The following is a 26,313-nucleotide window of genomic DNA, read 5'->3' as shown; positions in this document are numbered from 1 at the left end:
GAGAGCAACGGAGCAGGAGGGAGAGGGAGAGATAGAGGCAGCCGAATCTCTCCAGGGTTGGAGCCAGGTGTGGATTGCACTGCATTCAATAACGGAGATGATTAAGAGGACAATGGGAGGATGTTTCATTAGAATCATGCTCTGCCTGTTGTCTTCCACTCTCAGTATTAGAATTGCCATTGAAACCGCACCGACAGAGAGGGAAGACGGTCATGCCGCTGGGCCTCTTTCCTGAAGGAGAGATGCTGTTGTGGAATCAGATAGTCATAAGAGGGATGTTTGTATTCAGTGCACTCTAAATTAAAAAAGTGCTGTAGGGTTACTGCTGAAGAAGGTCAAACGAGGGCAAAATTATTCACTTAAAAATAATTTCGGAGTTTTCAGCATAATTTATTGTAGGATAGGTAACTATTTAATAATCTAAATATTATAATATGCAAAAAAAAGAAATATATCTGCAGCCAAAATCAAAACGGAGATGAATAGAAAGTGCATCATTGTCTAAACTGAACTTCTATGACCTGGATTATTTGTGATGCGTTTTAACAAGACAGCGGTCTGATATTTTCCTTTTCACAAACAGCCATTTAAGTGACTTCTGACATCACTGAATTAAAAACTTGCGGGCAATTCACTGATCCATAGCAAAGAGCCTTTATCTGCCTGACTCACTATCAGAGCTGTCATTCAGCCAGTGCAAACAAACAGCAGCCAACCCATTCTCTGCTGCAATTAATGGAATTAATGAGATCTTTCACTGGAGGCAATTCATCCATTTCGATTCAATGGAATACTCAATGCAGTTGTAAAATGAAGTTTAAAATGATAGACAGGATTAATATTTAAGCACCTTTCTACACAGAAAATATTCCGTACACACACACGCGCACACACACACACACACACACACACACACCACAGATGGGACCCTGCATGTACGATTAGGGTGTGATTGTATGATAATGGTATGATAATCGTGATTAATCAGATGCCCACTGGCAAATGGAAGTTTCCGGGGGGCATTTTGTCACTTGCATTCTAAACGGCATCATACCAAGCCTTGGCCCGACGACACTGCTGATTGGTTTAGGCTGAGTTGCTCTCTGAAGTGCAGCACTCGATTGAGATTCACATTTGTGAGTGGAAAAATACACACCACCACATCATGGGCACCCAGAGCACATGAACATAACCGGCTTGGAAAACAATTTTTGAAGAACAGACAAGTGTGCTTGGTCAAACACCCAGACCTTGCAGCTAGAAACGGACGATAATTTTCTCCTCCTTTTCTAAAAAAATAAGCCCATGCAATCATGTCAAATGTGCACATTTATGAAGCCATTTTTAAGGAGGCAACGACCAATGATTTTGGACTTTATGGAAAGTAGCAAGTTGATTGATTAAAAGAAAACAGGATTACAGGTTCAGGTTAATTGACACAAACTCATTTCTTGACATCTAATGTGTAGAGCAGAACTAATTTGAGGAGAAGATATTTAGGAATGAGATTTTGACATATTATAATGAATAAGACTTCAACTGAATAGAAATGTTGATGCTGGGGCATATGTACCAAGCCCGTGACCTCACATCCTATTGAGCATTAAGTCCCCCTCCTCCCTATAAATGAAATAAACATGTGCCTAAAGCCCATATCAAACCTTTCCAGTTGCACAAGGACGCCTATCAATGTTTACAGATTCAACTCAAACAGTGTTTAGCCAGGGCACTCATGATTAATAGCAGTAGAAAACATATACAGAGCACCGTCTGTGAGCGCACACACACACACACACACACACACACACACACACACACACACTGAGCGAGCAGCTGCTACTCCCTTGGATGCTCAAGGGAACCACAGCAGGCCGGGCCAGGCTTTGTATAGACATCAAGGGCACTGCAATAGAAAAGGATAATGCCTATTTGACACTTATTTCGGTATAGACACCTTAACTTCCATTAAAGACAGGAAATGGACTTACAAGCTATTAAAGAACATTCCAATTAAAAAGGAGCTTTGCAGTTTAATAAACAAGAAATCAGTTATTTACTGTAATGACTAGAATATTTGAGAATATTATTATTAAAATACATAACGTAATCTGGAATTGTATTATTATTGACAATAATAAAAATAATAAATATTTTAACATTATTATTATTATTATTAATGTATTTGGGAATTTGCATTATTGACAAAAACAACAATAATAATAATGATTTATATTTATAATAATAATTTATTATTATTATTATTATTATTAAAGTATGATGTATTCTGGAATAGTATTGCTGATAAACCACAACAACAATAATAAATCATTAAAATGTTTAAAAATTGCATTATTATTATTATTAATAATAATAACACAATAATATAACATACATATTGTATAATTGTATAAATAATAATAATGTCAATTCATTTATTAAAATGCATTATTAATATTAATATTAATATTATTAATACCCCTAATTTAAAAAAAGTTCATAAATGTTGAGACGAAATGGCAAACCAAAAATCTAAATCCACAGCAATATTTATCAGCTCATTATTCCATTCACAGCAATAACAGCTTGATGAAATGAAAGTAAATTTGCCAAGCCCTCAGGCAGAAAGCGGCTGCAGGCCTGAGACTGACCTTGCCGAAAGAGGGCTCTTCTGGTCCTGGGGAAGGTGCCGATTGGCTCGAAGTGTTGTGGGGGCTCAGGAAGAGAGAGAGAGCTAGGGTGTGACTCAGGACTCTGAAGGGTTTGGTCTGTGGGTGGAACGTACTTGCCCGAGGGGTGCGAGCGAGAGCAAAAAGACCACGTTTGATCACATCTTCTAAAAGCAGTGTTTAATGATACTGTATACCTGTTACAATAGGGTCAGAGCTATATGATGTTCTTCTTTGAGAGATGACTTTATCAAATGTGATATCATTTGAATAAAGCCGGGCAATTCAGGACTTTACTCCAACGACGCCAGCAGACAATAGGGCTGCCACTCGTGCTGCAGAGAGAGGAAGGAGGGGCTGTGATACCTCGCCTCCGCCTGTCTGTGTCTATTAATGCCATGATCACAGATTACCGTGACTTCAGGACAGAAAGAGCAGGGGCTGAGAGGAACATGGAAAGAGAGACAGAAAGGTAAAGAAAGGGAAAGACAAAGAGAGGGCCTTAATACTTAAAACCTCTGGTGTGAGCAACCACCTGAAACGTTTTTACGGACAAATACAAATGTGTCAGAGGGGAACTGCTCAAAGAGCAACAGCCAATAAAATGAACAGAGCATGATTTGAAAAAAGTATACACTTCGTATTTATATTATTTTATCATTCAAAAAATAAAATAAATAACAAAAACAAATGCAAAATATTAAAAACAGAGATATTACTACATTTTACATGAAAGAAATTTGGAGATAAATATCTGTCCATTTAATATGCATGATGTTAATGTGTAGCAATATTTATAAGGCAATCTCAAAAGGCAACCTTGTAAGATATAAAAATCAGCATCAGGTGTGCCGTTCTGAGACACTATAGAGGAGTTTACGTTAGAGCGAATGAAGACATCTGCAACTCCAGTCAGCTTTTTACAGATGACATTATGCTAATGTGGAGCTATGCATAATTTACACACACTCTACTCACTCCTGACATGTTAAATGAGCAGTTTCAGCCGATCCGACACCAGCAACGCTTCATTCAGCATTCGTCATGGAGTCGAGAGGAAGAGGGAAAGGGTTCTCTTCATCATCAATTAAACAATTAGAAGGACATGTTTAGAACAATACCGCAGCGCTATCAGAATGTGCAAGCACTGTCTTTTGCATTAATTATATATTATATAGGGCTTTACAGTAATCGTCTAATGCAAAAGATGTTTTTACCACATGAGAGATGCTAAATCCAAAGCAAAACACAAAGCTAATTTCGCATGATCGACTCAAAGTGGAAACCTGCCAACTTATTTTGCATAATCCAAATATCAACAACAGTACGAGGAGCAACAACCCTAGATGATTGAAATAATTTCGTAAAGCAAACTCACCAAGCTCACATACTCGCATGACAAAAAGCCCAAAGCATTTTTTTAAATCTATACATGCATACATACACACGCTCATTCTTGCAGTTGCCAATGAAAATGCACAATTACATGTACTATGTACTAAGTTAATACATGCAAATAGTTGGCAGGATAAGCATTTTATGTTTAATAAATTCATAAATTCCCATTGAGTGCTGGTCTGCTGGGACTGGGGGTGTGTTGATTATGTTAGTATGGAGTGTGTATCAATCCCCCATACTCTTGTCTCTCTATTAACCCCAAGGTCTTTCATTCCAAAGCAGAAGATCCCTGTTTACCAAAGCAGCCCTGCTTCAAGTCGATCGGTTCCACTCTGCACTATTCTCAAACAACCACAAAACATGAAGAAAAATAACCTATAGAAAACATCCTGATGTGATGTAGATTGCTCACAGATCACCGCTGCCATAAAATGAACGGTGACAAAACTGTACATAAACTGCTGAAGAACTTGACCAGCACTGAAAACCTGAGCCCTTGCCGCACTAACGGTCAGCAATGGCGGTTGTGAAATCTATACAACAAGCATCATATCGAACCCTCCATTTTAACCTGTCTTCCTCTCAACAGGCTATGAATCAGCAATTATTTCCTTCACACTGTGTCACAATCAATTTCACTGCTCTGCGTAACAGAATGGTTTCGGGTGACATCTCCAATCAGTAGGTAGGGAGCACATCCTTTTAATGGAAATAGGGTGCTGCACAGGGTCATAACTTCTGACAAAATGCAAATTACATTTGTAACATAAACTGAAATGTCAATTGAGCTTTGCTAGAGCTGCCCCTAAGGTTTTTATACTTGGAAATGTACAGTGCATGGTGTGCACTAGATCAAGAGTCGAATGGTGCGAGTGAAATGGTTGTTTTAAAACCATTTATTCATTTTCTGTTTCCTACATCTGAAAGTTGTAAAGGTTAGGTTCTCTTTATTGCTTCCAAAATGACAACACTATGAGTTTTTTTTTTACAGTTTTGGCCAACAAAGCACTCAAACAGAAAAAAAACAAAACAAATTAAGCCCTGAATTTTTTTTTTTTACAAAATAATAACAAAATTAACAGGAAACAACATGATTTTCCATTGGATTACCTTACTCTGTAAAGATAGAATAGCGCATGACCAAGCATTAAAGCAAACTGCTGAATAGGCTCCAGAGCTAAAATTATGTCAGCTTGCATATCAAAACTGAGAAGTGACCAGAGTGCCGATGGGAATCCCAGCCCCCACAAGCACAGCCCCTTCTTTACTAAAAAAAAAAGCCCCCCGGTCCCTTTTGTGCCTATACTCCTGACACAAACAATGCAGCTCAGAGCCACAATTGGAGGCTAACACTCTGTGCACAGAGACTGTAAACCTAACAGCAGACACCATATGTACTGCAGGTGTATGTTTATGTTTACAGTCTAGGCTAACAGCCTCTTGCTATTACATAGAGCGTTAGGTCAAAGGTGACAGACGGATCCAATTAGCTGAAGATTTAAGATATCAGCATCTATTTAGCAAACTAAATGGTTAGGCTGGCAGATGACAAGATGGATACCAAGTTTCTGTATCCTACAAGGAAACTGTTAGCATATCCAACAATTCATTTTTGGTTTGTTACAACAGTGGACTTGGACTTTATACTGGCAAAAGCGTAAAAGTTTTTGGTTGTCAATAACAGAAATACCTTATTTACCCACAGGTGTACTTGAGACCCATTACTAATGAAAGTGTCAGCTAATATGGGGTTACAAAGATAAAGTTAGCAGTATTTGGCTTGTCATGTGATGCTCAATATGGCGGCCACCACAAGGTAGGTAATTTCATTAGGTTTAAACTTTATTAAGTAGAGAAATTACTTTGCACATTTAACAAGCAGATTTCAAATGTGAAATACAATCCTTTACAAAAAAAACAACAACAACAACAACACTACCTACCATTCAGTAGGCTATTTTTTATTAATGCTTTTTAAAGAAGCCTCTTGCAAGGGTCATCAAGGCTGCACTCACTTGAACAAAAATACAGTAAAAATAGTAATTTTGTGAAGTAAGATTACAATTTAAATTGCCTGTTTTGCATTTTAATATATTTTAAAATGTAATGTATCCCTGTGATGACAAAACATGATCCTTCACGAATCAAACTAATATGCTGATTTGGTGCTCAAGAAACTTTTCTTTTTATTCTCAAAGTTGAAAACAGTTGTGCTGCTTAATATTTTTGTGGAAACTGTAATGCATTTTTTTTTTCAGGATTCTTTGATGAATGCAAAGAAATTTTGAAATAGAAATCTTTTGTAACAATGTAAAAGTCTTTGTCACTTTTGATACATGCATGCTTGTTGAATACAATTTCTTTCAACAACAACAACAAAAAATTACTGACTAGACCACAAACTTTGGATCCATATATTTTTTTCCCCGGCAAATTATCAATTTTGTAATTAGTAGGCCTGCCGCCTGTGTACTTTAAATTCACCTTCTCTTTTGAAATACCAAACCATAAAATAACTATTTTTACTCCTGCACGAGCAGGGCTCGACAATAAGTACTGCCCGATGGCCCAGGGCCAGCGTCAATGATAGTTGACATAGCTGTCCTTGCCTGATCGGATCAGTGCTGCAACATCACAAAAGTTTATCATTTGCACGTTTTTAAGCCTTGCCAGTATAAATATTCAAGTGCAAGAAGACACTAAAGAGAACTAAATATGGTGTGTTTGCACGGTGTGTGAGACTTTAGACCTACCTGAGAAGCACTATTTAAATTAATTTGTATGTTTGTTCTATTGTATTTATTTGTGATATTGCTATTATTCTTTCTTATTTTATTACTGACTGTTTGCTTTTCTTTATTAATTTATGAAATGTATATTGGTTAGGAAAGTAGTTTTTGCTGTGATATCAAAATTGGAATTGAGAATTGTGAAATTTCACTGGTATCTAAAATTTGGTGCCATAACATTATTTATTAAGGTTTAATAGGTCAAACACAAAGAAAACAATAACTATTTTAACTTTATTTATTTATTTGTTACTTTTTTGCGGTGGGTCCAGTGAAAATCTTGGTAGAGCAAGTAAAAATCTGAACTACTGGCCCTTCGGACCAGTAAAAAAAATCCTTAGCGTTGAGCCCTAATGTGTAAACATCTTTAATCCATCTTTATGTTGGCCTGCTGATGGTCACTGTAGTCACCAACGTCCTGCTAAAAACACATAACAGTGTTTCATCACAGGCTTTATGTTTTATTGAACAATCATCTGAACATCTAATCAGCTGACATTTGGATAGAGCTGTCCCTGTATCTAAATAACATATTCAATAGCATTACCATTGAATTACTCACTCTGGGTTATCCAGTGACAGCTTATTTGACCTTATTTTGTATTGCTCTCAATCACTTATGAAAAGATTATATCTCCTCCTACAATGAAAGGCAAGCCTTTATTCAGCAATGTCTTAGACGTCCTTGAAATAATGATACATTGACTTCACAACACGTATCACACCATTATTAGGGATAATCTCTTTCTCTGGTGGACAGGAAAACAAGAGAAGAGTATCAGTTATACCCTCCATATTTAAGTCACACAGATATCTTTTAAAGGGTCAATAATCTTTTCACCTACACAGGACGTTATCAGATTTGGTTTACGGCTTGATAGAAGCCTATGCATTATCTGAGGCTGATAATTGGCGGGGAGTCTCTCCTACAACACAAAGAGTTCTTTTCCGCAGGGATGCGGGCCTCAAGGTCAGAGCTCAGTTCTGCCATGGAGACAACAGGGGGGCATTACCTTCCACCAAACAAGCTGTCAGCACTAACTTTGTCAGGGCACAGACAAATAAACTGCTAGAGAGTGATAATAGATCTAATTTCACCTCCCTGTCACTCCCTCCCTCCCTCAAGGGAGACGATTCCAAAGCACCGAAAGAGCTTAAGGAGGAGAAGAAAAAAAAAAAAAAAAAAACGACAAGCCAATGCTATCTAAAGAGATAAAGGGGTAACTCACTTGAAATTCATCTCCAGAAGGAGCATTGATTTCGATGTCTAAAACTTCACCAGGGTCCACCTCTCTTTGCTCTTCTTTAGGACATATGGTTTGGTCTTCAGCAAGGTGTGGAGTTTCGCACACAAGGTAATGTTTTGCAATCGCCTGCACTTTTGGTTTAGAAACACTTTCATCGTGACATCTGAAAAGAAAACACAACCTGTCAAATGTACCACAATGCAAATATAACTGTGTTCAAAAACATTTATTGATACATGTCCATTTTAATGAAGTATTAAGATTATTGGCCATGTCAGGAAATCAGTATTCTCCAAGTACAGCATCGTAATTCTTGTTTGGAAATTTGCCAGATGGAAAAAAAAGGAGCAAGATAAGGGCATTCTGAAACAACATTCCCATTATGTGCAATGTGCTTCGACAGTGTTTGCTCTGAGCAGAGCTTAGTCGAAACAAAGGCTCTGGGGCGCATCAAAAATCAACCTTTATCCAACAGTTCACCTATAGACCAGGTTGCTACAGGAAGAGGAAAAGTTCACCCTACCTCATAGTTTCGCTCTCATCATCGGTACGCAAAAGGTCATCATTCAGCTCTTCATCTGATGTATCCAAGAGACCCTGATAAATACACCCTCAATTTAAGCATGTTCCAACCAACACTTAATGAGTCATTCATTTGAAAATGGAAGCTGTTGAACTAACAAGAACTTATCCAACTTCTGTAATATAGACATATCTTATTATATTGGTTTACCAATCTATTTTGTGGTAATATTTCACATCTACCAGTACTGTGTAAAAGTCTAAGAGACATTAGTATTTCCACACAAAAAAATGGTTTTAAAGGTGCAGTAAGCAATTTCTGGTAAAACGCTGTTGATGTTTGAAATCCCCACAACAATCACGCCCCTACCCAAAAGGATTACACCCCTATGTTGATGCCTCCACCCCCAAATTCATGAACACGCTATGCAACACAGGCAACGACTATGGCGGGATCTGCTGTACCTGCCGCCCAAGGGTATGATGTGATTGTCATCAATGAGTGAAAACAATTTGTGTTACTATGTTCATCCCTTCCATCCCAAAAAACAAACACCGTTTTCATGAACAGCTCCCTACATAACACGATAGTCCAAGTAACTAATATATCACAATTATGACAAGATTAAGGGGTTATAGCAATCACTAAAAGGGGAAACAAAAGGAAAAAACATATTTTAGGAGTATGTTATCTTACTTTGGACTTTCGGACATACTTTGGGAGTCGTTGCTTGAAACTGGCGGTGGAGGTGGTTTAGACATTCCAGGCTTATAATAATAATAATGCAAATGAACAAACAAGCGAGGATGACACACGAGTATATATTCAAGCAAAAGACAGCATATATTAGTTCTGTGAAACACAGCAAAACCAACGTTACTCACGTATTGAGAAGAAATAAAGCAACATCGACGTCCGTTTTTAGGCCTTCTCGGACCTTAGGCTCAAGCTTCTCCGATATTAAATTTAATGTGGGTCCTACCTCTTGCCTGATCATAAAAAAAACCTTCTTTTTAAAGTTGTATTCCCATGGCCATTTCCTATTTTCTCTGCCATCTCTCTCTTTCTGTAGTCATTCTGCTAATGTCTTTCTTGTGCACTTAGCTCTCTCTCTCCTCCCCCATCATGAGTGTATTGATTGGTGATTGGCTGATTGGCTACAAGTGTGTTTTAGTGCTCGGTCCGATCCACTTTTCAACAGCGTTTTTCAAGAATCGCTTACTGCAACTTTAAGACAGTTATATATTTTGCTGTAGAGTGTCAGTAGGAAATATCAGTTTACATTTCCAAATGTTCCTTTTGCCATTAATTGTAATAATCCAGTTAAGTTGTGAAAGAGTCTGACAACCAAAACAAGTCTATATGATCCACAAGGACATCTGGGGTCCGTTCTTTGTACCTCGCTTAATACATCTGAAATGATTCGACAGATGCCAGGGCTAATTTGGTTCTTCAAACGAATTCGTGGATTTTATTAAAATATCTGGATTAAGTTGTCTGAGATTACTGCGCGTTCTCGTGTTCCCTGAAGAGGGCACATAAATATCGATACTTGAAACCATGATCAGCAATGCAGTGATTGGCTGGCAGCAAGACAGCTACGTAATGACATCATATATTTAAAGCAACACTAAAGAACTTTTCCTCTTCGGTCGCCCTACAGGTTGGAAGCGGAATTGTCCATTACCGCTGTCGTAAATAATTTCGCCGCCCGCAGCCTACCGTCGCACGCACGCTCGCTGTTTATCCAGCACCGGCTTTGGAATGAACGATGTCCACAGACAAGGTAGAGTATGTTGCATGATTTCATGAAAGCATGATGTATTGCGACATCAGAAACGAAGAAAAACTAAATAATGACTATTGTAACGCTTGACGTAAAGCAAGTCAAATTTGTAGTTTTCTTTTGTCTCATTCTAAAAAAATGTTTTCTCATTCGAACTACAGAAACGCGACCCGGTTTGGCAAACTTACATAGTGTGGTTATAGCAGATATAGGGCTGCAAAGCGAATCCAGAAGTGCCTTTCACCCTGTTACGACTTGATGAACCACTGATACGATTTTGGAAACATTATTTTAAGGTAAAAAATTTTACTTAGTGTTGCTTTAAAAAAGACACCTGACGAAAAACAGGACGAATTTCTGGACCTTTATGAGGAAAGCAACCAAAATGATATAAAAGTTATAATAGATAAATTAAATGTGTACTGTTTTTTTGTTTTTTTACATGATTCCCAATTTCTAGTATTTGTACAGGCTTTACATTTAATTTTGTTTAATGTTCTAATTAGCAATTCATTCAATTTTATCTTTGAATCAGATTTATGTGACAGCATTTTTTAAAGTTTCTAAAGGGTCAAGACCAAGTTATCTGCATCCCTTGGCCTGCGCTGCATCAAGCCACTCCTATCCGTCACCACTCAAATTATTGCACGGCTCAGATTAACTGTACAGCATGCGTGTATGACTCCAAATAAAATTATAAAGTAATTATTCCATCACGAATACATCTCTCAATCAGTAAAACTGGCTGTGTCTATAGTATATAGACTACACAACATTATGATTTTCAAAATAATTTTATATTATTATTTTAAATTATAATTGCCTCTGGTTTAGTAAGGAACTCTTGTAACAAAGTAGCTGGGACATATTTTAAGTATCAACGCCGCTTAAAAAGAGGCAATCTAACCTTGTTTACATGAAATAAGCCTGCTCCCGAGCAGGTTTAGCTTACGGACCTGTTGCTATGACAGCAAGTCCAGGATGAGCATCGAAGAACCAAACAATCCAAGATCATGCCAAATCATCAAACAATCAAATCCAGCTAACTGAGTTAGCGACGTCCGAAGAACGGACCCCTGATCTCACCATCATCGAGTCCATTTGAGATTACATGAAGAAACAGAAAAAACTAAGACAGACTAAATCCAGAAGAACTGCGGCAACGTCTCCAATACGCTTAAAAAACCTACCTTCACAGATACAGCACTGTGAAAAGTTTTAGGCACTTGTGTAAAAACGCTGTAAAGTGAGGATGCTTTCAAAAATAATGTCATAAATATATTTTATACATCAGTTAACTTCTATTAACTAAATCAAATCAATATTTGGTGTGACCACCCTTTGCGTTTTAAACAGCTTTTGTCCAAATACACTTGCACATAGTTTTTCAGGTAGCTTTGCAGGTAGTTTTCTTCAAGCACTTTCTTCAAGCGTCAAGAGACATTGCCGCAGTTCTTCTGGATTTTGATTGTCTCAGTTTTTCTACTTCTTCATGTAAATCACAGACAGACTCGATGATGGTGAAAAATCTCACTGAATTATTACAATTATTGGCAAAATGATAAATACTGTCAACTGATCCAATTGAATACTTATTGAATTAAATAAATCTCACATCTGTGGAATACAGCATTCTCAGAACGTTAATAATCTAAAGCAGGGGTCGTCGGCATCAATATATCACATATTTCAACAGGGTATCTTGCTATATTATTATTTATTATGAATTTCTTAAATAACCAAACTAATACAACATAAGGGCAGATCCTTTGAGCGCAGTTGATGACGCTATGAAGTGATGCTCGAGTGATAAAGTACTCCAATGTATAAAAAAGCTCTAATTCGATTCCTCCGTCCTCATTTTCTTTCCTTGCAGCCTTCCCTCGCATCCTACAGGGGGTGGAGCTGAGACGCGAGGAAAGGAAGCGAGGAAAGGAAACGAGGATGTACAAATAAGAATTGAGAAGCACCCATGGAGTGCCGCTGCCCTGCAAAGTTTAGCTCCAACCCTAATCAAACACACCTGAACAAACTAATCAATGTCTTCAGGATTACTAAGGCTACAGGTTGGTGAGATTTTTTTTTAGCATGGTTGGAGGAGCTAAACTCTACAGGACAGCCTGCACTCCAGGGCCGATGTTGCCCATCCCTGATCTAAAGTATATTGTTAAGACCAACACGGAAGATATAAATACCAAAGAATAGATTCAGTTCTCAATATGTATAAGAAAAATATTGATGCACTAAAAAATCTTTTTGCAACTTTCTATTCAGCTAGTCTTCTCAGTTATTAAAGCAATGTGAAGACTTTGCAGTTCCATTCACTTAAGATCTGGTCAATCCTCAAGAGACCTCAAACCTGTCTCAGTTAAGGCTATTTCTAGTAGCAAGGTCCCTTTATCCGCAGAACACCTTGTATTTGTGCCGTAGGACACATTTAGAAGATAATATACCATTAGCTGCAAAAAAAAATATGACAGCTGGCCCTGTGAAGAAACCACCTGTCACAATCCTGAGGCAGAATGTGACACCATCACCTGAGACCTGGCATCTTAACAGATATTTACTGCTGTTTATGAGCATGTCATACTGTGCTCTGAGAATGCAATCACTTCACATGATCTTCAAGACAAGATTCAGAGGTCCAAGTGACTTAAATCTATTCAAATATAAGCAGTGTTCTGGATGTGCGGTAAGCACTCACTTGTTTGGATGTCAGCCAGTCATCCACAAGAACGCCTTCTTCTGAATCACTTTGAAAGTAAAGAAGATACAGCAAGACCAAAGAGCCATTAAGAAACATAGTGATCATGCTGTCAACTATTCATCCATATTCAGAAATAAACGAGCTTTACCTAAAAAGCACAATTATTAAACACTTTGAAATGTATACATACATCAAATGTGTACATGCTCTACCATGTTCATGTCTATATGGCAATGAATGTAAATAGTCTTGTATATAATACAATACATTTTTATTTCTAGAAAGTCATTATGGTTTTTTTTTTATTACAGCTTGGATAACACACAGTCCATTAGGGAAGGCCCGTTTAACTCAAAATTAGTTATAGCAGCAATACCTGTTCATTATCTGGAACTTGATACTTCCCTCTGAAGGACCTCTCTCTGCCAGGTTTGTCATAACCCTATTTTTTCTCTGTGAAGAGAACAAATCAGTTTATTTGTGTTTGAACTAAAATTAAGGTGCGTGCCGTGGCACACCAAGTGTGGTTTTAATACAAGAAAATGCACCAGAGAACGTGCAATGCGGGAATAGGCCTACTAATAATGCCTTTCTGCACACATAATACTGTCTATTTCAGAAATATATAAGCCCTAAGTGTTTAAGAAAACATAAACGTGCAATATTTTGGCAGTAAAATGATACACGCGTGACACAGCACATACATTTCCGTTGCGCATGCGCACTTGCGCAGTACTCATTATGAGAGGCGTACAGTTTTTTTTAAATCCCGTTTTCGTTCCAGTTAATGTTTTGAGCGTTGCACTTTATGTATTGTTTGTTTGTTTGTTTGTCAGTCAGTTGAAAGTGTCAAGAAACACGGAAGAGCAATGTTCAGCACTTACGTGACTAACGACTCGAGCACCGTGAACCACCAACGAAACCTTGTACAGTAATAATAATATAATGTGGTTTTAGACGAGGAACCCAATGACAATTTGCCTACCTTGAATATTTTCCATAATAGATGATACACAGCCTGCCTGACCTGATGTACACTAAAGGTTTCAAATGTGAAAAGTAATGAAAATGAAAAAAGGAGATATGCAAGGGATTGTGGGTAAAAAATGTAAATACAACTTTTGAAAACACACATTTAAAAGTGTGTGTGTGTGTGTGTGTGTGTGTATACTGGTCTTTAATTTACTTTAAAATATAATTTATTTATGTGATGCAAAGCTGAATTTTCAGCATCATTACTTATAGTCTTCAGTGTCACATGATCCTTCAGAAATCATTATAATATGCTGATTTGATATCATCAATGTTGGAAACAGTCGTGCTGCTTAATATATATATATATATATATATATATATATATATATATATATATATATATATATATATATATATATTTTTTTTTTTTTTTTTTTTTTTTTTTTTTTTTTTTTTTGGAACCTGTGATACTTTTTTTAGGTTTCAGTGATGAATAAAAAGTTTAAAAGAACAGCATTTATTTGAAATATAAATCTTTTCTAACAATATAAATCTTTACTACCACTTTTGATCAATTTAACACATCCTTGATGAATAAAAGTATTAATTTCTTTCAAAAAAAAGAAAAAAAATTCTGACCCCAAACTTTTGAATGGCAGTGTAGGCTATATTGTTAAACAATATTTATATTTTAAATAAATTATGTTTAATTCTTTTTTTTTTTTTTTTCTTTAATTAATCCTGAAAAAAAATTCACAGGTTAATAAAAAATACTAAACATCACAACTGTTTCCAACATTGATAATACATCAGCATAACACACACACACACACACACACACACACACACACACACACACACACACACACACACACACACACACACACACACACACATATATATATAATTATCATTATTATTATTATTTATTTATTATTTTTCTGTAGTTTTGATCAAATAAATGCAGGCTTGATGAGCATAAAAGACTTCTTTCAAAAACATAAAAAATAGTAATGTTTCAAAACTTTTGATTTTGATATATATATATATATATATATATATATATATATATATATATATATATATATATATATATATATATATATATATTGTAGTTTTCACAAAATAGAAGGTATAAGTTCCAACAATATTTAGATTTAATTTATTAATTTATAGAACTATGTTACCTGATTAACGACCTCCCATACAGCTTAACCATGATCTTGTCTCTGTTTACCTAATAGAAAACAATATTATATTGTGTTACTATTTTAGCACATGCAGTTGTTAGCCTAATTAACTGCAACAAATTAAGTATTTTAGGAATGTTTTTTTTTTTTTTTTTTTTTTTTTTACTGAAAACCGAATATTAGTTTCTTTCATGGAATTATTCACATAAACTAACAGGTACTAAAAACAGATGATTCCTACCAATGCTTGATTGACACTTGACTAATGATATCTGGTCGAGTGGCGTCTGGGAACTTTCTCATCCGGGTATTTGATGTCTAGGCATTCTTTGCTCTCATTGGATAAAAGTCAGAATTCTGTGATTTCATTGGATGCCGCGGCTGTCAATTCTCATTGTGACCAGCAAGGTTGCTGGTCGTGGCAGCACGACGGACCGGCACGTAGATAGTCTTTGCTTTTTGTATAGGAAGAGCGTTTGCAATTCATTTTCAGACGGATTGTTGAGCTTTTGTGTACGCTACCTCGTATCTAACTTGTACCCTAGTTCGCCTCAGTTTGTTCTTCTTTTTTTTGTAACAACGAAAACTTTTACCATTAAGTTAAGTTACCTCACTCACCTCTTGTTGTTCTCACGTCTCAGGTAAGACAGGAAACACTTAATCGACTGTTCATGATGTCTTGATATAATGAATGTAAAATGACAGGTTGGCCACTACCCTATCCAGTCCTAAAAAGCCATTTTAGTTTTTTATTTTCGAGGATTCTATTTTTTTTGGAGGAGTGGCTAATTTATTCTCACACACATGAAACAGGTGCAGCTGGCAGAACACATGAACAGTTTTTATGCACCAAGTTTTACTCGGAGTATTCAGAGCGCACTATTAAGGTGACTCTCATTTAGACTAGTATCCTAACTCTTTTAAATGACAGATGGGTATATATTGTGATGAGTCACTGTTTTGGTTAGCAGCACATTCGTTTTAAAAAGGAAATTACGTAGTTGATGGACGAAAAAATAGTAGTGTTGATCAGTTGGAGGCGCCAGTTCATTCAGAATTTTTTTTAAGATTGTAAAGTCAACTGATTGTAGAACTTTAAGACCAATATACACCTTAGAAACAATGTAAAAAAAAAGAAAAAAAAAAGGAGGTATTATTATAGCATTATAGCCTACGTTTTCTGGGTGTTGACCAGTCCAACCATTTCTAAAAATGCTTGTGTATTTTTTTAATTCTCTCTTGAGCGAGATGCCACATACTTTTTTAGACCATTGTTATTTCCATTCAAAGAATTTAGTAATGTTGACACTCACTGTTGTCAGAGAAACTTGTTTGTTTAAAAAGATATTTCAAATGTGTACTCATTGTAATTGTGGCATTTCATAGATTTGTTATCCTTAGTAGACCACTGATGTTTTTACGCCATGTAATATATCCCATAGTTTTGTCCAAACGGCCCACTGAACACCAGACACTAGCTTTAATATGCAAAGCTGATAGACCCAAACCGTTGGCTATCTTGTGTGTGCCAATTTGGATATATTTGTATAATAGCTGAGTGTTTGCTTAAAAGTTAGATGTTTTACACAATTATATACAGTTGTTCACTCAAACTGGGATTTTTTTCTGTTTGTGATGTACTTAAGTACAATTTCTCAGAATGTGAGTGTCTATATAAAATGGATTAATGCAATTTCCATTAATCCATGTTTTCCTAATTCAGGAGACCAGCATGTCACCATGGATTAAACAGGTTTGCCTTGCTCTTGTGGCAGTGTTCATGTTGCCCAGTTCAACAGAGTCAAAGAAAGATGAAGCATTGTACTGCTCAGGTGAGTTAATATTATGTGGCCTTTCCACACACACACACACACACACACACACAGAGATGACCTGTAATGCAGGTGATGAGTGAGCTGGTCACTCCAACACACTTACCCAGTTAATTTCCACTCTCTTTTACACTGTCATCACCATGATTTTAAGCATTTTGTGACATTAGAGCAGATAAATGGGAGCATGTGCAATAAATGCTAGTTTATTCAGAATCATGAAGTAGTTTGATCAAGCAGTAATGGTTAAGCTAGCCGTACATATATCTATTTTCTTAGTGTCTTTTCCCATAATTACTTAATTCACATAATTATATTCAGCAATATTTTTTATAAATGGTTCTGTTCTGTCCAACCCCCCATGATTCTTATTGAGCAATTCTTCACTTAATTTATCCATGAAATATTTGACCTTTTGGAAAGACAAACAATGGCTTGCTAAATACCAAATTTACTAAGTCTCTACTCTGAATTTTTTTTTTTTTTTTTTTTAAGTTCAAAGTGAGGCCATAAACTGAACAGGGTGAAACTTATGTGTTTCTCCTAGTTCAACATGTACAACAATGTTGTTTCGTTCAGGTTTACATTTTTTCACTGACTAAAATTCCTTGTAAACAGTTCCTTCCCTATGTTTTATTTTAAAAAATATATTTTACGGCAAACAACCACATGCTCAGTGCCAACTGATTATGCTTGTTTAAAAAGTATGTCTGCAAAAAATAGCCTCCACTTTATGATGAACTGTTAAGACTGCTGAGTTAAACTTTCAGTAAGTAGAGCAGTTTTTATTCATGTGTGACCTACGTTACACCACTTGTTTAAACACTTATAATATCTGCTGCATGAAGTTGTTATAATTAAGAATACTATTGATTTCCTTTATCTCATCTTGGAAAAATGTGTTTAAAATTGTATAACGATTTTAGTGCATTTGTCAGCTTGACTTTGATATAATCAAAGTACTTGGAGTGAGCTCTAAATAATAAATGAATATTTTTATATTGTTTTAAATTGGAGTAGATCAAGTTCACTTTTTTTAAACTAGTCCATACTTTGGTCTCTTCCATAATGTGTTAATTACAATATGTATGTGTATGTTTTATCACAACTTGCAGCATTATTTACTTTATTAGCTGTGTTTTGGTTTCACAAATTACTTGCTGTTTTTTAAAACAATAAAACTCAACATGAGTGTGGTCATATTTAAGGGCTAAATTGCATTATTGTTTTGTGCAAGTTTCAGTTGTTTGTTCCAAGCTGATTTAGATTATAGTTGTAATTACTTGACACTATGAATATTATCTTCAGTACAAGTCTTTAGTCGATGGATGTTCTTTTACTGTAATTTCCACATAGTAACATGTATTTGGTTATTTCACTTTTTTTTTTACTTGCCTTCAATTATAAATGTGTCTTCCAACCTAAACCGTTGTTCTAAATTTAGTCAAGCAAATATGTTTAGTTGGTTAATTTTGTTGACTAATTTTTCAGATTAATCATAAATATAAATGTCATGTAGAAATCTTTTGAAAGCCCAACATGAAACCAACACTGAAACAATCTATTTCTACTGTCTTGTATGCGAATAGATTTCATTTCTTACTTTCAGAGGATTCCGAAGTTAATTTGTTTGGTGAATGTACAATTTAGATGTGTATTCCATTCTGGTCACATGGAAAGACTAAGATTATTTCAAAAAAGCCGTGCTGGTTCATAATATAAAATATTACTTGTATTGCGAAATAATAAAACTTGTGCTAGAACCAAGCTTTTTTGGAAAGTCAAGGGGTGCAAAGCTTGGCTCAGATAAAGCCTACTTTAAGCTCCGCCCAGGTTTGACAGTTGCCATGGAAATATAGCAAGCATGACTAAGCACCAGCAAACTCAAGATTTTACCAGAAGCATAGCTAGTGCATTTTTTTTTTTTGTCATTGCTATTTTTTCCATTAAAAAAAGTGCATGCAGGTAAACAATTTTATTCATTGATACAAAATTGATTCTAGTTCAGATTATTTAACTACGAGCCATGATTAATAACCTAAGTTCATTAATTGTACAAGTAGGCATAGTAGTACGAGCATAGTAATGTTGCTGTATTTACTGATATAAATACTGCTTTAAAATTGTGATTTAGACATATTTATTGCAGTGCGTATACAAAGTTTCTATTATACAAAGTTAATATTATACAAAGTTCATTCCTGCTGGAAATATTTTTACTTGACGTATTTTTCCAAGATATTGTGTTTGTTTTGTTAGTTTAATAAAAAAAAAGCCTTCATTTTTTTTTTTTTTTTATCTTTTTGTCTACCATTGAGGTTTAAATGATTATAGAATGATTGCAATTATTTTTTTTTTTCTTTCTTTTCTAGCCTGTGTGGCGATTGCAGAGGAGCTAAACTATTCAATCAGTCAAACTGATCCAAAAAAGATGATTCATGTTGGTGGATTCAGACTTCAACCCGACGGAAGTCTTACAGACAAAAAGGTGTGATTCAGTGTTAATTGCTCACAACCAATGATGCATCCAGTTTCGAAGCGAACTAGTTTTTCTGATTGACATTTCAGTGCTTGCAAGGCAACAAGAGAATGATGTCAAAGTTGTTGAAACATTTAGGTTTTACACTTGGGTTCTGTGTTGTGCTCTGCACATAAGAATCAATCACTGTGCCGGATGAAGGCACAAATGAAAGAGACAAGGCCAATCGTTATTCAGGATGCAAATAGATTTAAGAAGACCGATCACCTTGTCTGTATGTAAATATTATCATGCCGGAGACATTTTAAAATCGATAAGGCATTTTCTTAAGTATAAAGTTTAGAAAATCCTAAATAAATTACAAAAATAGTTACAATTATCAACAAAACAACTTTTAATAGTGTCTGAATCAGTTGCAAAAGAGTAAAGCTTAGTTGTTGTTTTTTTTAAACCTCAACATTTGCTCTTCGTTCAGGGTAATGCAGACAGGCAACCTGGGGTTTGTCTTGCTCAAGAGCACAACATTGATGGTGATAAATTGTGAAAAGTTTTAACTGTCCCTAGGATAGAGCTTGTGTCCTTCCTGTTGGTGCCCCAGTTTTGCAGTCTTCACCACCACTACATTTCTAATGAGCTATTTTTATTAAAACTCTGACGAATAAATGTTTGAAAATATTCTACGATTATACTTGGTTTTCCTTTTTCCTTAAGTACTTAATTGTATTTATCTTCGAGATTTGTGTATTTATTTAGTGCTTAGTTGCTTTTCTTAGCTCTTTAATATTTCCTGGTGTTTAAAAGCTTGTTCTGTTTACTTGAGTAAAGGGAGCCATTTTCACTGTTTCCTTCTCAACAGTGGTGTCAATATGTAAAGGTCAGACCCAATGAACTCTAAGCCCTGACCCCTGGTATCCAGGGACTGTCATTAGGTCCCTGACTCCACTATTGATTAGGGGTTAATCCCTTTTTGATTGTAACTGCTGCCTAATAACAAGTGTTTGTTCAGTTCTGACTTTTCCCCTCACCTCTCAAGCTATTTCAACTGTGAGTAAAATGTTTGTCAGCCTGTATGATGCGAAACGTTAACGCAAGTAATGCTCTGCCCCAAATGATGCTAGAACTTCATCAAGCCTGAATTTTAATATGGATTCATGTACACTGTCTAGGTAAAAACAAAAACTAACATACAGGTATTGTTAGGGATTAGAAAGAAAACCTGTTAAATATTTTGTGTCTTGCTTCAGTGCAGTTGAAACAGTTGATTAATGAGGTACTTAATTTTTTGTTTCATGCATCTGTCTTTTTTCTTAATTTGTCATTTATCAGCTCATTGAGGTGAAGTCAGGAATTTGGGTTTTAATTGCATATTATGCTTTAAATTGCTGCTCAGGGAGCTGTAACATCATGATTTTGGTCAATATCAAGTTTTCATCTTTCATTCCAGATCAAGTGGAAAGCTAAGGGTGAGATTCTAGAACTGTGTAGCCATATGTAACGAGTCTAAAGAGAGCCTTAACTGACAGTAAAGCTGCCACTGTGAACAAGTGATAAATGTAAAGAGTGAAACCGTTTTGCACTCTACATGTCCATGCCAAGTTAAACGTCAAGCATGTTTACTTATCGCACATAACCACCATGAGGTGCCGGAAAATGAAACACGATCCTTGTCAACTTCTTCCATCTGACTGCTTTGGTCTTTGGTTCCTGATTATCCCATCTCTCTTCAATAATAAGAAAGCAAAGCAGAAGCAGTGTAGCAGAACTCACTCACTGTTTCCTGAGAGTGGCTTCACTTAAAAATAAATGCTAATTAAAGCTCCCCAAATCCCTCCCTGTTTCTCTTTTCATACTTGGCTTGGTTCACTTGCCCAGAAGCTGTAGGTGAACCCCTGCGATGTGCCCCCATGTTTTTTGCAGATTCACCAAAGATAACCTTCGACGGCTTTTGCTAAAAGGTCATTTTATGTATAAATAATTACGAAAACTTTTGATTGGGTCCTATATCTAATCTATATGCTTATTTTTGTGTGTGTGTGTGTGCATGTTCAGATTTTTTAACAAAAAAAATTTAGGGAATTAAGGCAGCAAAAATGCCCTCTGTCCCAATACTACAATGATGCCTGGCTCTCCAATGGGAATTCAGTGAAGGATGGCATCCCTGAGAAGCCTTTTCTCTGCCTGGGCCGCCTAGCCCCCCCTCTCTTTATTCCTACAGAAATTCTTTATTGACAGCTTCTATTCAAACCCTTCAGACTGTTACGGGGAGGAATTTAATTCCCCACCATTTTCAGGATTGCATGATAAGGACTCGGCAGAGGATGCGGCACACAAGCCATCCTCTGCTAGATCCAAAGGCAAGATTTTTATTGCTTTTGGACTTTTGTGCATGAAAGAATCTCTCTTATTGTTCTCTGATGGTTAGCCTAAAGTGTCCTAAAGTTTAATGAGTTGAATTTAAAAGTGTAATTGGTGTAGATCTCAAATATTATAATCCATTTTTATGCTGAGGTTGACATTACACCCTCATTGTTTAATAATGCTCGGGTGAACAATATTGCATTTTTTCATGACCCTGCATCGATAGTCAAGCGATCGGCTCCTTCGTTCAAAGATTTTTGCACCCATAGTTGTTCATAAATTGTCTTATCTTGCGGTCCATCCATCCGCATTCAGCTTTTTAATTAAAAAGATGGGGGATGTGTGGATAGGTTGCTGTCCTTCCATGGGACCTTTTATCTTATTTGTGACCAGATGGCAGCGAGCCACGGAAGCCTCTTTATGTCACCGAGCCTCACAAGAGTGGAGGGGGTAGAGACACCCTCATAATGTAATCAGTGAGACCGGAAGGGTCCATACTGTGTCTGAAAGGGGACAATGGGGTCAGGGATATATCTACATCGCAAGAAAATCCAGCTCATCTGCAACCTGTCCTCTTTCCAATAACCCCCTCGCCCCCAACCCCGCCAGCCTTTGACTGGCCTGACAAGGAAGACTTCCTGCTTTGATCATTGGAGGGTGGAAGAGATGAGCTGCCCAAGAGAACCAAAGGATGGGACTCCACTGTTTACCCTGCACTTGGCTGCTGTTGACAACTCCCCTCCCCACTGCTTACCCCCCGCTCTCCAGCCCTTTCACTTTCTCCGCCCCCCGTCACCCTTTCCCCTTTCTCCTTCCGGGGGAGGCCAAAGGGGCGGGAGCAGGGTGCACCTTGACCTGTCTAGACACCACAGTGTGTTTTTGTTCTGTTGCCAAGGCAAGGGGATCTACTTTTGCAACTTTGGAGATGCAGGTTAAAAGTCAGCGTCGTGGCACAGGGGATGTGTTTAAATGGGAACGGAAGAAAAAGGTCATCTAAGTGACCTCAGCGCCCTGTTATTTTTTGCAAGATTTTTTTTATTGTTGTTTAAAAAGAAAGAAGAAGGGCCGATTTGATAACTTGGTCAACTTTTTCTAAAATTTTTTTTTTATTATTCTGAAATCTTTTTCCGATAGGTTCCTCTTGCTAGGTCCGAAACTCACTTAACTGAACTGCTGGAGGAAGTTTGCAATAGCATGAGCGATTATGCTCTCTATGAGGACCCGGACACCAAAGAGAAGAGCTACAAGAGGTTTGCACCCAGAGGAAATGATGCCGGGAATTTTCCGGATTTCAAAAATTTTAAGTTTGATGGTCCAGAGAGTTCCAGTGCCTTGAAGTTTGCTGTGAGTATCAATTTTATATGTTTTTCATTGTATAGATTTGTATTTATTTTTGATATAACGAAAAAAATGCATTTCCCAGTTCATCATCCAATTTCCATGTAAATTACATTAATATTAGTGTTTTTTTTTTATCCTATAACAGTTACAAATCATATTTTATCATATTTTTCTGAAAACCATTTGAAAACTTAACGTACTGCATGAATCATTGATACCTGTATTTTCCTAAACAAAATGAGATGGCTCTACAATAAATAATTTTTGTTTGTTTTTATTTTATTTATTTATTTTATTTACTTTTTGTTATATTTGCTGTTAATTCCTTTTTTTATTAAATACAAATGATCAAGGTCTATAGGACATGCGTACTGTATAAGCTTTCATTTTGGAATTGTTTAATTTTGTTTTTTTATTTTATTTTTTATATACAAGATGACTGAAATTATAGACCAGAGTAAAATGACTTCATGCCATTTGCCTGCAAGTTGCCCCGTGAACCGTCCAAGATGGCAGACTTGCTAACACTATAGCACTAAAGATGGCTGCCCTTTACTGTGTTCATGTGTTTTTACTGTTGTGAATGATTTCTGCTTATTTTCTGTCAACATGCTCATAGAATGCTAACTATATTTTTGAAATGTATATTGCAGTGTGAAAGCATTGTGGAAGAGTTGGAAGATGATATCATCTCTCTCTTCGCCAGTGAGGCAGACCGTGTGGCTAAGACATTGTGCAGTGAAGTATCAGGTATTTATGTATGATGTGATATACCTTCTTTTGTTCACTATTAAGCATATTAATGCAGAAAACCTGAACCATAGTGTTGACTTGCTTTGCATTGTGCATTGTTTTCCAGATTTTGCTTTACACTTTTAGTCATTTTCTGCATGCAAATATTAATGCAGTGTGTAAAGTGTTTTTTTTTTTTGACATTGAACTTTTTTATTTTTTATTGTTTAAACGATTATTTCACGATTGTTTTTTGTATTTATTTTTTATTTTATTTTTAAATCAGATTGCAGACTTTTAACCCTATGAGATGTATTATCTAAATGTAGGCTTTTCCACACTATGCCTCAGACAATATTCACTGATTTCCTGTAAAATCTGCAATTCACAAACTTAGAGCATAGCATTTTACTTTTATAAAAACTAAAATCTACTAGATTTTAAATCTAAATCTACTAAAAGTACTTGGTCTAAGTGGAATAGTGTAAAAAGACATTTTGCTAGAATGAAACTAAATGTAGAAGGCGATTTTAAAATATGTAGCTATCTGAAAAATCACTATTATTGTTAGCTAAAGAATGGGAAAGTGTACAGAAATCCATGTTAAATTTATATGCACTATGCTGAAATTTCATTTTCTTAGCTAGGTTATATATCTAATTTTAATTTGTTCCTTCAATGCACTTAGTAAATTTAAACGTAATGCATCATTTTTAGATGCTGTTATAAAAAAATAAAAATAAAAATAAAAATCAGCCTTGCACCTGCCAGATTTAAATCTTGGAGTAATGTTGATCTGGTTATGCAAGTAGTTTTATAAGAATAAGAAGTCACTCTGACATAGTATTTCAGAAGTGTATCTACTTAACTATATTTTTGGGACATTTATACCCAGAAATGACCAAAACCTCCCTTTAGGGACATCCTCTTTTGTAAATCTGGTATAAAGTAACAGGTTTTTTTTTTTTTAAAGAAAGTTTTGTGTGATGGCTAGTTTTAGGGCTAGGGTTAGTGTAAAGGGGATGGAATATACAGTTTTTATAGTATAAAAACCATTACGCATATATCCCCATTTAGATAGCTAAGTAAACGTGTGTGTGTGTGTAATTGCTTCAGTAATTTTATGCCTTGTTGTTTTCTTTGCATATCCAGGTCACTGCAAGAGCTCTGTTTTTCAGCACAGTGAACTTTAGTTTCACATCAGTGTCTGCTGAAGAACACTCTAAAACACGGACCAAAAATGGAGACACAAAAATGTTCCTTAAGTATGCTATAGTTTTTTTTTTTTTTGTTACTACAAATTTTGATAATAAAAATGATTTTATATTAGAATTATAAATGAATAATGAAATGAAAAATGTATTACAAATGAATGAGTTTTCACTGCTGAGTAGTGGACACACTCTTCCACTTTAATTTTTACTTGGAAATTACCTGTATTTATACCTGAAATCACCGTTTTATACATACACACACATTTAATATGTGTGTGAAAACTAAATTTATGTTAAACTGATTGCCTTCTAATGCCATGTAATTTATATGTTTAATTCCATTATCAAATATTTTTAACCTCTATCTAGTTTCAGTGGACTTGACATAGCAGTCACTATGGTATTCTGGTGTAATTTATGATTGGTTCGTTCTTGATAAAAGGAAATAAAATGTTTCAAATACAATGGTGAAATGAGTCGTTTGTTTTTATACTTCGCACACTTTTCCTAATTCCGAATGATTTGTCTGAAGAACTGTTAACTGGCAGGTTAGGTGTGACGGCAAACCCATAGGCTTTATCATCCCAAATCATTTCACAGCACAGTCTGCTTGTTTAGTTCTGATGTCCCATGTCTGTCCAAGTCGGGCTTTTGAACATGGCCGCTGGGTAAGCATGATGGCATGCCTTTCGCACCCTTCCCTCACAGCTCCCTCCATGCAGAACTGCGCATGCGCCACTGTGGCAGCAGCACAGGGGCAGGTCCTGTTTTGGGAGAGCAAAGGAGCAAGAGACGCCATGATTGCTTAGCTCTGTGAGTTAGCCTGGATATGGGTGTCAGCCAAATCACTGAGGGGGAAAATGACAATACTCCCTGCTTTCTCTGATAATGTTGCATTGTTTAACACAAGTCTGCTCCCTACGCGCAGTCGGAAAATGATAGATATCACAAGGAAATGTTCAGGAATCTACAATGATTCCGGTTTCTTTTGGGAAATATAATACTTGGGTGTTTTATATTTGATCAGTTTATGTAAATGAATAATGTAATTATTGTACTGTTTTCTACAATTTACA

General features: G+C 36.0%; 2 protein-coding genes across 2 annotated transcripts in view; one reads left to right on the top strand and one right to left on the bottom strand.

The window, feature by feature from the left end:
- Nucleotides 1–14,034, bottom strand: part of rbm33b (RNA binding motif protein 33b) — a 30,368-nt gene extending 16,334 nt beyond the window's left edge. The window contains exons 1-5 of the mRNA XM_079876712.1: nt 14,001–14,034; nt 13,493–13,569; nt 13,114–13,162; nt 8,624–8,697; nt 8,083–8,263 (exon numbers count right to left, since the gene is read on the bottom strand). Of these exons, the coding sequence (XP_079732838.1) occupies nt 8,083–8,263; nt 8,624–8,697; nt 13,114–13,162; nt 13,493–13,554 (366 nt within the window). The 5' untranslated portion in view covers nt 13,555–13,569; nt 14,001–14,034. The remainder of the gene's footprint in view (nt 1–8,082; nt 8,264–8,623; nt 8,698–13,113; nt 13,163–13,492; nt 13,570–14,000) is intronic.
- A 1,635-nt stretch (nt 14,035–15,669) lies between these two features.
- Nucleotides 15,670–25,707, top strand: cnpy1 (canopy FGF signaling regulator 1). The gene is made up of 6 exons (XM_079876183.1): nt 15,670–15,922; nt 17,005–17,113; nt 19,486–19,601; nt 23,085–23,294; nt 23,945–24,041; nt 25,176–25,707. The coding sequence occupies exons 2-6, from the start codon at nt 17,014–17,016 to the stop codon at nt 25,214–25,216; spliced, it is 564 nt and encodes a 187-aa protein (XP_079732309.1). The 5' UTR covers nt 15,670–15,922; nt 17,005–17,013; the 3' UTR covers nt 25,217–25,707.
- Nucleotides 25,708–26,313: the final 606 nt, after the last annotated feature.

The sequence above is a fragment of the Squalius cephalus genome, assembly GCF_949319135.1.
Source record: "Squalius cephalus genome assembly, chromosome: 7".
In the NCBI taxonomy this organism is placed as follows: domain Eukaryota; kingdom Metazoa; phylum Chordata; class Actinopteri; order Cypriniformes; family Leuciscidae; genus Squalius; species Squalius cephalus.
Note: the sequence above shows the minus strand (reverse complement) of the source record. Positions and strands in the feature narration are given on the sequence as shown.